The 14,603-nt window shown below is 48.9% G+C and overlaps 1 protein-coding gene across 4 annotated transcripts in view; it reads right to left on the bottom strand.

Annotated features, from left to right (window-relative positions):
- The window catches only part of ACTN1 (actinin alpha 1), a 91,046-nt gene extending 76,983 nt beyond the window's left edge, over nucleotides 1-14,063 (bottom strand). For 2 of the 4 annotated variants that reach the window (XM_064460046.1, XM_064460044.1), the window contains exon 1: nucleotides 13,837-14,063. In XM_064460046.1, coding sequence (XP_064316116.1) covers nucleotides 13,837-13,941 — 105 coding nt within the window. In that variant the 5' untranslated portion in view covers nucleotides 13,942-14,063. The remainder of the gene's footprint in view (nucleotides 1-13,836) is intronic. The other 2 variants (XM_064460043.1, XM_064460045.1) reach the window with 2 other exon arrangements.
- Nucleotides 14,064-14,603: the final 540 nt, after the last annotated feature.

Here is a 14,603-nt window from a genome sequence, read left to right as displayed (position 1 = left end):
ATTGACAAGCTGCCATTGAAGCGGCCAGTCCCACTCTGCACTCAACCTTCACTTCCCCCACCCTGCCACCTTCTTCTCATCTTATCCTTAGGCTCAGCAGCATCAACTCAGTCATCCAGCTGAAAACTCCCTCTTCCATAGCATGCTCAAGTACTGATCATGGGTGCATCCAACTGAGAAGGAGTGACAGATAAGCACAGTCAGACTGTGAAACTGCATCTGGAGTGAGTCTTGCCCCAAGTAAATGGATGAAGAGAAAGCACTCAGCACTTGCATATGCAAAAGTTAAATAAATGAGGTGCAAACAGAAGATTTTGGCAGATCTTTGGAATCATCAGGGACTGCCAATTTGAATATACCTTATATCACCCCCTGGCAAACTGTCTAGAATACATTTTACAGACTGCAATTATACAATACATTTTTCCACTCCTTTTGTAAAGCTGCAGAAGTACAAAAGCTCACTAGCCAAAAAGTTGATAAGCACTACATAAACTACATTAAGAGATCTGGAGCATGTTATCCCCAACATACATAGGTAAAAATATTTTGCCCACTCATATCTTCTTGGGAAGGCAAAGCAAGGAACAAATGGGGAGTAAATTACACCCCAGTTAGTTTAATAGAAACAGGCATGTCCAGCTAATATTTATATTTTCTTCTACTGAAATCAGAAGGGTAGTTTTGGTGCACTGCAATTTCATGACAAATAAGAACCCTTACAAAAACTCATTAAGGGTTCATGTGAGAAGAAGTCATAGGAGAATGTGACTATCCAATCCACCACACAGGAAAGTCAGAGGGGAACAGAAACCCAGGAGAGTATTGCCAATGCCTCACTCTTTGCTATAGCATCAGGACAGCACTCGCACCTAGAGGCACGCTTATCCAAAGGACACTTCTTACAGTGCCCTGCACCCCATCACTGATGAAGAGCTTTGTTCTTTGCCTGGAAAGCTGTTTCTCTGGATGGGCCTTGTAGACAGAATCCACACCTTTGATTCCCACAGCCTAAATGTGCCCAGTGCAAACACGCCAGTACTTAAAGCCTGCCTGCTGCTCACATGCTCGGAAACAGAGCAAGGCTTACTCAATTAGGGGCTGCCAGAGCCCACTGCCAGCAAGGGACTTCCAAATAAGCTCCGAAGGAAAGTAACACCACTGAAACAGTCTACATGAAAGAGATTAAAACAATTATTAAAAACTTATTAACAAAAAGTTTCAAAAGCTCCTTCCAGCACCACGGCATTTTGTTAATGTATCAGACCATGAAAGCCAGCAACCCACTAGCAGAACAGCAATCTTCAGTCCAAAGCATATGAGATCACTGAGCACAATGGCAGAGCAAGATGGGAACACAGATTTCCCTTCCCAGATCCTGTTGATGAAGGTGAGGCAAGGAAGGGACAAGAGGAGGAGGGAGAATTTGGGATAGGGAAATATAAGTAGAAAGAAAGATATCAAGGAACACTTTCAGAGGCTTTAAACTCAGAGCAAAATTTAACAAAAAATAGCATGCTGGTGATTGTATTCTCTTTGGCTATGCCCACAGCAGGAACTCACTACACAAAAGTGCTGTACTACACTAGCAGAGTTGGAAGGGTGTGGAGAACGGGACATCTGTACTTGCAATTTTGCAGTGGCACACTGAAAGCAGACATCTGAAGCTAAAGATGACAGAAATACATAAGCACCACATTAAAGTGGCTATTACTAGACTTTGTCTTGAAGAGATATTTCGAAGTACTCAGGCAGGGTGTGCCGATAGTGGCTGTGCCAGCACCTATAAGCAACAGCAAGTCAAACACATGGCTCTAGTGCAGAAGATGGAATTGAAAATAATTTATTTAAGTGGATTGTAAGTGAGTACCACAAACAGGGAAGTAACTTTTATGTGCTATAATCAGCACAAGTGAAAAAGGGTCCATTCAAAAAATCAGTTACCATCACTTCACTGCTCATGGCCTTGCAGCATCTGGGAACAATGCTCACAAGCCCGAGTTCTGCTGTGCAGGGCACTGTACACAGGGCAGAAACACTGTTCATTTCCTCAAGTACCCTACAGGCTATGAGGATGGCAGAAGGCTGCAGGATGATGCAGACAGATGCAAAGGTGGAGTGCAAGGCAACAGGCAGATACTGCTCAGGCCAGCAGGAAGACATCTTGGCACATCATGGGGCCTATCACATAGATCTCTGGCCACTGGCACTCCAGGACTCGCTCCTCACCTTATTGACAACTCTCACCTACATGGCAACAAGTACTCTTTCAAATCTTTCACACAGCTCAGTGAAAACATCAGTTTTCTGGGGCAATAAGTATATAGACAGCAGTGGCAGATGCTAACAGCATGCAAAAGATCCAGAGGGGTAAGAACCTCTCTCCCCTCCTAAGCTAAATCCAGAGGACATGAAAGACTCATTCTCATCAGAGGTTGTTTCTCTGTTCATGTCACCTACCAGGGGCCATGATGTAGACTGTGCATATTCTAGTGCTTCTATTGCCCAGCACCATACAGGAGTGAAGCCTTGAAAAGCAGCACAATAATTGCTCAAGAACAAAATGAAAACCCTGTGACAGGAGTGGGTTTTGGGGTGGGGATGGTTTTTGAGAGGGTTATTTTCTTTTGGGGTGGTGGCGGTGGTGTTTGGTTGATTATTTGTTTTACTGTCTTTTTTGTTTTGGGTTTTTTCCTTTTTTTTTTTTTTAAAAAACCCAACTTATTCCTTAGGCCAAAAAGAATCTTCATTTTTCTGACCCCATCACAGGCCAAATATTGCAAATTAATTCCCTACTCAGCTGCTGAGTACAGCATGCCTGCCAACTAATGGCTGGCAGCTGGGCAGCTAGGTATTTTACCACTGAGCAGTTAACATCTTTAAAGAAACAAGCCATTATAGGAGGGGGAGGGAAATTCTCATTTGGGTCTAGGATGGAAACAGCTTTCAGCCACCCACCCTGTAGGAGACTGTCAGTAGTTGACTGGGTCAGACCATTCGCAACAGGCTGCAACAGAAAGCAGCAGTGTAACGTGTCACTAAATGATATGCCAGCACATGAAAATTATCAGAGTTGGAGGAGGTGAGCTTGCAGAAACAGGTCTCCTGTTCATACGCTGGCCTCATCAGCTCCAACACCTCTACATGACTGGACCCATAAGACATGTTGCAGACAGCCGTGTGCACGCTAAGTTACCGACACAGTGTCACGCTTGTGATGCCTTGTTTCAGCACGCAAGGATGTATGACTACAGGCTTCTTAGAAACTCTTTTAACAGAGACCTGCAAGCTTCAACTAAACAGCCGAATGCAAACACCCACAGTATCAGGAGCCAAAGGCAGTCATCAGAAAGAGCAGCTAGAAGCTTCCTTTTAATAGCAATCATTGCCAGCACTAGAAGGACAACAGTTAATCCCTTAGTCCCTCCAGTTGCTAAAAATCTGTACGAGGAACATGCAGGGAGGCTCCCTGCACACCCAACACACACACCTCTCCTTGTTGTTCCACAGCATGACTGCAGAGCAGTCTTTGTGGGAAACCAGCTGGACCGACAGATCCCTGCAAGAAGTCCTATCCCAATCCACAAAGACTGCAACAACAAGGACTGCCAGCTCTGGAAGATTAAGTTTCCTGTGGCCGTGCCTTTTCTGTAGAGGGCAAGAGGTCCTGGATGCACAGCCTCCCCCTTGAAGGGCACCTTCTGCCCTGCAGCACCTTCCACAAGAGAAGAAAGGAATATCCTATTTTAGAGAAGCCCCCAATGCGTTGAAACCACAATGAAGGGAACAAGACTCATTCCCAGATGACTACCCTGATGATACTGCCAGCAGTATGTCTCTGTGGGTTGGGTAGCTCTGACTAACCAAGGAAAACCAACCCTCCTTGTACCCTCCACCACCCACTTTTTCCTTTCTACTTGCCCTAGGAAAAGCAGGTCCCTACACCCCTCACCAGCCCTCACCCACAACAGCTCCCCCTCAGTGGTGACACCCCACCATCATGACCCCTGCACAAACTCTTCCGTGCCTCCCCTCGCCCCCTCCTCAGCAGTATCTTGCTCTGCTTGGTCTCCTTGTTCTCCTCTTCCCTGATGAAGACTGGCAGAAACAGAGTTTGGTATCGCTGGCTGGAGGGTGAGGATTTCTGGCAGGAGAGAACCAGTGGAGCTGGGCAGCTTGCCCAGAGTGAGTTCACACTTGGCTCACCACAGCTGGAAATAGTCTCATCCCTGGCCAGAGTTCCCCAATGGCCCAACAAAACCCTCGGGGAAATGGCAAGTTTCCACTCATTAGCCATTTTGAAACAGACTAGTTCATGTTCATGAATGTAAACCCCCGCTGCCCCCCCCAGCCTTCTCTGCACAGCGCAGCCGCCTGCAAGCACTGCTGCCAAAAGGTGCTTGATGAGCAAGCACTGACAAAGCACAACGTCTTGCTTTGTGCATGGAGCCAGGTGTGGCCAAGACCAATGCTTCCTCTGGAGATGCTCCTCCTGTACAGCAACACCGCAAGCAGAGCTAGAGGGAAGCAGAGGCTTGAACAAATGTACCCCCACACTCTTATTCCCACCACGCCCTTGCATCTGAGCTACTGCTCTTCTCTCCCACCTAGGAGGGAGATCTCCACATCTCCCAAACCAGATAAGACACGTAGGAAACTCACCTGGAAGCACAAATACACTTAAAAAAAGCTGGAATTGCTTTCAGCTACAATCAAAGTTTTCCTTAGGAAATTAAGTATTTTCTGTTGTGATAAACCCTGGCATAGACACAGTCTAAACAGCTTTAAACAAAGTGTCCTTTCTTTTGCATTGTTTAGCAGTTAAGAAATTAACTTGCCTTTTTTTTTTTCCTCACCTGTGGAGACGAACTTCAAAGTTTTCTTGGGGATAATATATTTAAGTAGCAGAACCAACACACCATCTACTGAAAAGTAGATTTAAATAAAGTGAGAACTAAATAAACCTGATCACAGGTAAGTACTCTGGGTAGCAAAAGAAACTCAGCTACTGTAGAGCCAAGGAATCTGGCCAGAAAACAGGGCTCTGGGATGTACACATCACTTTCCATGATGAAGAAAAGAGCACTCAGTTGGGATGCAGAGACCATAATGTGGTTCTCACTCTCCCTCATCCCTCAGAGGCCTTTATGGGCTAGCTCCTGGAGCAAAGATGTAACAGCATAACTTCCATTTACAGCAGTGGTGAAGTTTGAGTGCTTAGCATCATATACTGTGGCTAGGAGTAGCAAGTGTCCTGGCTGCCTGATCCAAAAGCCACAGATAGCAGAAGTCCTTCCTCTGCTGCCAACTGGCCTTAGTTCAGCACCTCTGTAGGACAGGAGAGTTGTCCTCAGTGTTGTAAAAGGAAGCACAAGTATTCTGTGTGAAACTTCTCTGACCACACAGCACTCTGCTCAGGGAAGGAACAGAGCAAACAGGCTGCCCATCCACACTGTGCTGTGTGGCATAGAGATGTAAGATTTCACACGGCTCCTGCTGAAAATGAGGGTGATGCATGAGCAGAGCCCACCTGTGCTATCCTGAAGGGCAGCCCCCACACTGCAGTAATGCATGGTCACTGCAAAGCAGACTGCCAAAGAAGCAACCATCAAGTCATCCCCACTTTCCCATTGACCATGTAAGCCATCTAAGAGGATGTGGAACAAGTTGCTACGTAAGAAGTCTGCCCTGCAGCCTCACCTGCCTATCAGCTATCCACGCTGGTGTGTTTCCATAAGATTGCCCAGAAGCCCTGGATTGCTGGCATTCAGAGATCTACTTGAAACCACACCAATCTGAGTGACAGACAGGTGATACATGAAGACTCACATCTGCAGTGTCCACTGTAGTGAGCATTAACAACCAAGACACAGCCTTTCCACCTGACAGCACTTCTCATCTTGGCTCTAATACAATGGAAAGGACAGTTTTGCTGGCATCCCACACCACAGGGATGAACACATTTCCAGGAGGACAAATCAAAGATTCCTCTGGACGAGAGACCAAAACTCCCTCTGTTTATTCATGCATACCCCAGCCCTGTCAATGGGAGCTATTTCAGTGTACTGATGGTGGGGAAGGTCTCTGCAGAGCCTTGTTCATGTTGCAGTGCTTCAAAGCAGCAACAGATTTGGAAGAAGAGGGGACAACTGCAGGTAAAAGCCTGAGGTCAGACAGCTGCAGTACTGGTACAAAGATTGGCTTGCAAAGGCCTGACCCAGCCCTTACCAATAGGATAGACACATTGCCAGCTGAGCAGGAAAGACATGACAGGAAACCAGCATGGGGAAAAAAATTTTCTGCTTTACTGCCTAATAGGGAGCCAAGAGGGTTAACTAGTGCCAGGCCACACCACAAACATCCTGTGACCAAATTCTGCTCTCGTGCAGTGGGGGAACGAGAGCTGGGAAGGCACTAGTGGGAGGGGAACAGGAAGAGAGCTTATTTTGCTAGTCATACTAATTCTAGCAGTTTCACTCACTCAAGCATCTTTTGGGTTGGCCCAAGAAGTCCCCACTTCTGTGTCGGGGGTCTAGGTGACTCTGTTGAGAACCTGTCAGTCTTACATGCTAGGGTCAAAATAAGGCAGCAGGTGGCTCCACAGACTTCAAAAAACCAGACTTTTTCTGGCATGACTAGCACCAGGCAGAAGGTCCTGCTGCTGACAAGCCTATCTCACCACTCTACACCAGCTCATCCCAGTGGATCCAAGCTCTGTGTAACATGTTTCAGCCTTAAAATCCCAGAGTTACAGAAAATCTTACATCTCTGAAGAAAAGATGACTCTGCCTTTCTTGCTAAGGTCATGTCTTTCCCACCTTGCAGTTGCAAAGCACACTACACACATTTTCCCCCTATACATACAGTTCACCTACAGCTTTGAGGTGATGAGAGGGTTTTACATTGTTATACAAGATTTGAATGCGCTTATCCTGGCTTCTACCTTACAGTAACCATCATGTTTCTAATAGTCACACATGGCAAGAAAGCAGTTCTATGTTCTTATACAAAAGGATAAGCTCTGTTGCACTCTGTCCCCCATCCTACTCAAACACCATTGCTTAGATTGTACAAAATGCCTCTAAAAAACACAGCAATACATCCAGCAAGCTACTGGGGCAGACGCAACACATTTAAGTGAGACCAGTCCACTGTATGTGTACAACACATTTTAGAAGCTTCCCAATGTTTTCCCAGACAACTCCCCAGCCTCTTTTACAGTGACTGCTTTCTGCACTTTATCATCAGAAAGAACACAGCCATCCTCTGCTGGTGTAACTGCACCCCAGAGAGCAGCCTAAGTGTCAGGCACAACAGTGATAATCCACAGACAGCTGCAAAACACTCTCAGTCCTTCCCTAGCAGAGCTGTGCAAGTTTTCATCATCTCTGTCACTGCTGCTTGTGCCCACCTTAAGAACTCCAGGCCAAAGCTTTAAGTGGATCCCAGCGAGGTGGCACAGAAAAGCACACAGGTTTATAACCTGGCTGGGGAGGCCAACTGAACCCTGCTCCTCCTCCAGTTAAAAATGCATGAGACATGTTAGGCTGAGAACTGCACTTCTCGCCCAGCACACAGGAGAAGGGCAAGGTGCCTACAGCAGGAACAGCTGGCAGGTGTATTACCACCATTCATGGGTGTCACCTCAGTGCTGGAAAGGGGAGGTACCATTCACTGGGTCTTCTAACAGTGTGATCCCAGTGCTCACAAACACTTTTACTGAACAGGTTTACCAGCCCACATTTTCACAGCTACCATCCAGTTACACTTGAATTTCATAGCCAGACAACACGTCATACAACAGCACCCACTTCCTTCTAAGGGGACAAGTTCTCACCAGACAGCCAATAAAACTGAAGTTTCCAAACAGCTTCTGCTTAAAGGCACACCAGACACCCCAAGCTATACCACTGAGCACTGCAGGGAAGAAAACAATATTATCCCCTCTAGCCTTCACTTATGCATGCAAAAACATAATTACCAAATTACATGCACAGGAATTTAAACTGGTTGCTCAAAGCAGTCAGCAAGAAATTCCCCAGACAGACACATTTACATCACTGGGCTGGTAGCTGGATGCCTTTGAGGTGTTTCACCCTTCCCTAGAGGATTAGGAGAAGGAACAGTTCAGTCCAGTCTGGCGAGTATTGTGTTCTCATGAGTTGATCCTTGGGATCTGTTAGACAGCCCCCCAGAGAACATGCAGTCTCCTTTTCAACCCATGCCACTTTCTCCTTAGCTTCCCCCCTTAAATAGTATGCTAAATAGTCCGGTAAGTCTCTGCAAAGTGCACATGCCTCATTCATCATGCACCAAGAGGTTACAATGAATAATAATGTTTAAAAAAAAAAAAAAGAAAAAAAGGCACAGATCCTAACAAAACCTAATCACAGAAAGTATGAGGCATCTCCCACACTCAAAGACAAATAACTGATCTACAAAGCCAGATATTTCCAGAGCCCCCTACAGCAACTTTTGAATTTAACATTTTGAAGAGCAAGTATCTGGCAATAAGCTACCTATGTTAAACAACAAAAGCTTGATCTGAAAGACGAGAGAGATCTGGTGACCTATATTGCCTGCCTGTTTGACTGCAGAAGAGCAGCTGAGCGAGCAGCGTTACAAATGTCACCATTCTGCTTCTGTATCAATACAGGTCAGTGCAAAATAAGGCACAGAGGATCCTCAGGTGCATCAGGGCCACCTTTCCTACAGCACATCCACACTGCAAAGACCAAGCAAGGACCATCCCTCACTATAGCCCATCGAGTACTACACAATGTCATTCACAGCAAAGAGACCCAGTGCTGTACACACTCACCAACAACGCACATTTACCTTCCTGCTGAATCTATGACAGTACTGAAAGAAATTTTAGCAAACTGCAGATCGGGTGTGGTACCACACCTCTGTGTGGGTCCACAGCAGCAACCACAACTGTAGCTTTCTGGAAATCTAGACAACCTTCCCAAAAAAGACCCTGTCTGGGCAAGAGGACACTCAGTCCAAGGGAAAAGGAAGCTGTGACTGTGGCTTTTACATTTTGTCAGAGATATTAGTCATACTCATACCACCCAATCTGAGCATGCTATGAGCAGGCTTAGAGGTGGGGTGTCCCCATGAGGGATCTGGGCTCCATTTAGCAGGTGCTTTCTGTCATTAACAACCTCACCTCAGAGATGTGACTAGCATAGCAAAATTCAAATCATAACAAGAGCATTAAGACCTGCTGGATGCAGACACAGTAGAGCTGTGAGACCCACGGCTTTTTAGGTAATGGGATCACCCTTGTATTTATGTGTATCTTTACATGTAGTGCATGGCACAGAGCGGCAAGAGGGTTCTGGGAGACTGCCGTTTCTAATAGGGAACTTCTGTAAGTTCATGAGTAACTGTACTTAGTAAGTACTTCTTTAGGGCAGAAAGAGTGCTCCCAAAGTCTGTGCTATCACTGCTTCAGCAGCACCGTACACTTGAATGGTACAGTTCTCTCAGCCAGAGATATCATTTACTGCCATATTGCCACAGAAATGCCAACCTGGTGAGGCAGAGCAGCACTGGATAAAGACAAGGCACATTTATTTCATCGATATTTTGTTTTGTTTTTTTCAAAAACAGCATTACTCTCCTTCCTTACAGCATTTAAGTTGTATATGGCTGTCTTCTACATGCTGCAAATGAACATGTCTTCCTACTCATATTGTCAAGACAGCAGCTGTCAGGTCAGAAAGCAATTCAGCATTTAAGATCCACCCCCAGCTCTACAGTTCAGATATGTTGCTTCAGGATGGATTTTAAAATAAACCCTAAACGAGGTGCACCCTGAACAAGAGCGGCCAACAGAAAAGCCCTGTTGCACACAGGGCCAAAGGGGTGACCCCTACGAGCACCCCAAAGCAGCACCAGCTTCACCTGTGTCATTCCTGTCCTCCCTGGTACACTCAGGCAGCAGTGGCAGGACATTGTCCTTCTCACCGCTACCCTTCACCTGCAGGTGCACTGAGTACCAAATGGCTCGCCCAGTCCCTCAAGGCCAAATCCATCTCCTCTACCAAAAGCTCCCAGGTCACTCAGGAAACATTTGAACACTGAAGCTGGCCATTTGTCATCAAGAGGGAGAAACGTCCTTATGGGCACAAATGACAATCTCTTGGTCAGTAAACAACCCCACCTGTACTTTTTAGGCAGCAAGCTTGTCTCCCTTGACAGGTAGGTGAGACCATGGCAATGTCTTTCAGCAAGTTTTCCTTTTTAACATGGGAAACAGCAGGATCAATCTTGTTATGCCTTGGCTAGTGCTACTTTGAGGCCCGACTCCAGACAGAAAAGAAGAGAGAAGGAAGAAGAAAGAAAAGGCTATTAGAGGAAACTACTTAGATGAGTTGAACAGTGCAAAGGGGAAAGTATTTTAATCCCCAGAAGAGACCCCTACTCCTGCACAAAAGGCTGTGCAGAGGCTTATATCAAGTGAGAAGTAGCTGAATTTGTTCTGCACATCATATTTTTTGCTTCTTTTGAATAGCAATGCTGCAACAAGCTCTTTAAAACCTCTTAGAGTCTCATCTGATAGGCATGAAAAATAGGCTTCATGTGGAAAGCTGCTTTCCTCCCAGGAACTGTCACTCTATCCCTACATTGTAAAACAGTAACTTCCCAGAAAGGGGCAGGTGGGAAGAGGTAAGACCACCGTCTCTTCTCTGTCTCATGTTCAAGAGGCCAAACTTCACCCTCCAAATATTAAATTCACTCTGCAGCTCATCTATTTACCCATCTCAAAGAAGATCATGAGATCATATCTCAAGCACCACCCCAGACAGTGAAGGCTGTCATATCTGTGTCTCAGCACAGGTAGGAAACCCACAAACCAGCTCCTGAAAACTCTGCAAACTTGTTGTCCTTATAGCATGCCTGTTGAGGCCATTACTAAAAATCAGCAGATCTTCCCACTTCTGATGCCAGCCATGAGCTCTGCTGAGCCCATGCAGTCAGGAGAAGGGGAGCTGGATTCAATTCATCTGTGCGTAACATCTCTAAACTGTTCGCTTCCCAAGTCTCGATTAGTCCGAGCTGCACAAAGCCACACAGGACAGTGCTGTGGCACAGCTATCCCCAGCCCACATAGCCTTACTGAGACATCACACGAGGGTCTGAGTTGGAAACAGCCAGAAAGACACAGCCACTTCTCGCACAGACATTTGCTCACTGGATTACTGGCTGTGCCACCACTTTAAACATGCTGTCTCCCCTCCCAGAGAGGGCATGAGCACAAAAGTTTCAAGTCTGCCTCACTGGCTGGCCTCAGTGCTCTAAATAATAACAACAATAATTCTGTAGTACTTAAATCAGATTTAGTATCATCTGATTTAGTACTTAAGATTTCCTCTGTCAGAAATTCTCAAGCTATTCCTTAGGTGAAGGAAAACCTAAAACACGAGTCAACCCAGAAAGACAGAGCCTGAACAGAGCCTACAGGAATATTTATTTGGGAGTCATGAATCTCTCCTGTTCACCTCAGTAAGCTATTAACTAACATGTACAGTAATGAACATTTAACGTTAATTACTGCAGTGTTTTCACTTCACAGGTAAGAAGGGATGACAGTTTTACTATACCATACATCACAGGCTTTTACTTGGTGGATACTGTTACCTCCCCACCTCTGAAGGAAACAAGCCCCAAGATCCCAACAGGGCTTTTGGTCATATTCAGACCCCACGGAGGGGAACAAGAGTGTCCCTCAATATCTGCACAGCCTGCTCAGGCTTGACTCCAGTCATTGATCCCTCTGGGGGCAGGGGTAGCCTGATGGGCTGCAACTGGGAAGGAGTTGTCACTCCCAGACCTGACCTTCCCACCTACAGACACCAGAGGGGTGGGTCACAATAAAACTGCGAGCTTGCACCCACTGCAGAAGGGAACAGCTTCAGCTTGACCATTGGCAGGAAGAGAAACAACCAAGTGACTCCACCACTGGAGAAGGACACCTAACTATATAGAGCCTTCCCATTCTGCAAGCTGGAGAGTAACACCCAGCATGTCAAATTCAACTGGTAGTGGTTGACGGTCAAAAGAAATTGGCTTGGATTATTTTGAAGCAGGTATGTTAATTCCTTAAAACTTCCTCTTGGCTTCTCCCTCCTCTGCACAAGTAACCCAAGTTAACAGAGTAGCTCTCTGTCCCCCTCTCGTGATAGGACCAAGACAGCTTAAAAACTCTGGGAGGGAGGTGATATTAAAAGAGCGTGGCCTTTGAGGCTTGTACCACAGCTTGGTTTGGGGACTTCTTTTTAAGCCAAAGGTTCAACCCCTGCTTCTGATAACCAAGGCAGTGTCCCACTAGATATAAATTTTTCCCCTCACCCCACACCACGAACGGCAAAGAACCTCACAGTATGACAATCATTTCCCCTCATGGCCTGTGAGCAATACTGCCCATCTCTCTCTGGGCCCCAATGACTGTTCCTAGAGGTATTAGCCAGATATTGACACAGGACTGGAGGTGTGGATCACAGCCAGGAGGATCTTCTGAAAAGGAAGAAACTTCCCTCCTCAAAGGAGTAGAGCCTGGTCTTCAGACAAGCTGTCCAGCACTCACACCCGAGACCAATATTAAATTCCTCTCTTTCTCCTTTGTTGAAAGGTAAGCTCACATGCCATCAATTCTTTCTCCATTAAATGCCCCTGTTTATGTGCTTCAATTTAATGCTCTCTACTCTTACCACCCAAGTCCCTCCAAGTGAGGAAACCACTGACAGCAGCTCTATAGCTTGTGCTTTCAATGAATTTAGCAGACTCCAGGGGAAAGACCAGTGGCACCATTTCAGACAGCTATGAACTGGATAACCTGAAAACCTTTCATCTGGAAGCAGAGGAGGAGGGAAGAGGGGGGCTAAAGAGGAAGACGAGTGTGGTATGCCCTCCTTCCCAGTTGCTCCCAGCTCCTTACAGGAAGCCCCGCACCCCGGGCTACATTATCTATATATTAATATATCATCTATGCATAAGTAAGCAATATCGTCCCCTACAGTACGGCAGGTTTGGGGATCCTCCTGCCTGCTGGCAGCTCGGGCAGAGTGAGGCGCAATCCGACACGCCAGCCCCGAGCGACCAAGCGCGGCGGGAGCTCGCTGCACCCCGAGGTGCCTCTGCCATGTTACACGAGTATTGTTCCCAGTTCTGCTTTACTGTTGCCTGATGAAGTGACTAAAACGGAAATGTTTCGGGGATTAGGATTCCAGAGTGATCTAATACAGGATGCTTTTGGTTTAAAGGCGGGGGGGGGGGGGAATGTAAGTAAAGAGCGGCGAGACGGGAGCTCCTCCTGAGCTCCCCTCCCCACCACTACCCTTCCAGTTCAAAAAAAAAAAAAGGGCTGAATGTTACCATTTTTGGACATGAGCTCCGCGCAAGCCCTGCCCCAAACCACACCATTCAAACGAGTAAGCCAGCTACCGTCCCCCCGCCGGGCCGGCGGGGCCGGGGCGCGGCCGGCGGGGCGCGGCCGGCGAGGGGGTACGCACCGCCGCCCCCCGGGCTCCCCCGCGGGCCGGGCCGGGCCGGGCGTAGCGGGCCGGGTGCCGGTGACAAGGCGTAGGGGGCCTTGTTGCCCTGTTGCTGTGGGGGGGACACACGGGGGGACCCGCCGTGGCACCTCCCTCCCCACCCCGCCATCACCTGCCCGCTCCTCCCGCCCCCACCGCCTCGCCTCGCCACACCGCGCCGAGCCGAGCCGCGCCAGCCCCCGGCCAGCCGGTGCGGGCGGCGGGGCCGGGTCCCGGCGGCCCCGCAGGGTACCCGTCTGTCTGTGAGGGGATGAGGGAAGGGGGTCGCGCCCACCTTCCTCTGCTGCTTCTCCCAGGCCGGGTCGAGGAGCAGGTCCCGGTCCCAGTCCTCCTCCGGCTGCATGTAGTCGTTGGTCTGCTGCGGGTCATAGTGATCCATGGCTGTTGCTGCTGCGGCCGACCCCGTCCCTGACCCCGTCCCGTCCGTGCCCGGCCCCACGGCCGCTCAGTCCGAGCAGGCGGCGGCGGCACCCGCTCCCACCCCTCCACCTCAGCGGCGCGCAGCGACGCGGGGGCGGGACGTACCGCCCCGCCTCCGCTCACGGCCCGCCCCCGCACCTTTCATTGGCAGGGACCCGCGGCAGATCCTGCAACTCCCAGAGACGGCACCCTCTCTCATTGCTCCTTACGCACGTCCGTCACGGTACCCGGGCCGTCGTGATAGGCGGGCTGAGGCTGATCCGCCCCCAGTACCTCCCGACACCTCCACCGCAGTTGCCGAGGTGGCGGCGGCGTATGAGACGGGGCGGGGGAGGCGGCGCGGTGCGGTGCGGTGCGGGGCGGTAGCGGGGCGGGGCGGGGCGGGGGAGGCGGTGCGGCGCGGTGCGGTGCGGTGCGGTAGCGGGGCGGGGCGGGGCGGTGCGGGGCGGGGGAGGCGGCGCGGCGCGGTGCGGTGCGGGGCGGTGCGGTGCGGTAGCGGTGCGGTGCGGTGGAGTGAAGCTCAGCGCCGCTTTCGGGGCATTTTTCTCTCAACGGCTCCGCGGCAGGACGGGGCGCAGGTGGGCGGGTGGTCGTACCGGCATCGGGTCCCTCATGGATCCG

Source organism: Phalacrocorax carbo, chromosome 9 (assembly GCF_963921805.1).
Source record: "Phalacrocorax carbo chromosome 9, bPhaCar2.1, whole genome shotgun sequence".
Taxonomy (NCBI): domain Eukaryota; kingdom Metazoa; phylum Chordata; class Aves; order Suliformes; family Phalacrocoracidae; genus Phalacrocorax; species Phalacrocorax carbo.
Note: the sequence above shows the minus strand (reverse complement) of the source record. Positions and strands in the feature narration are given on the sequence as shown.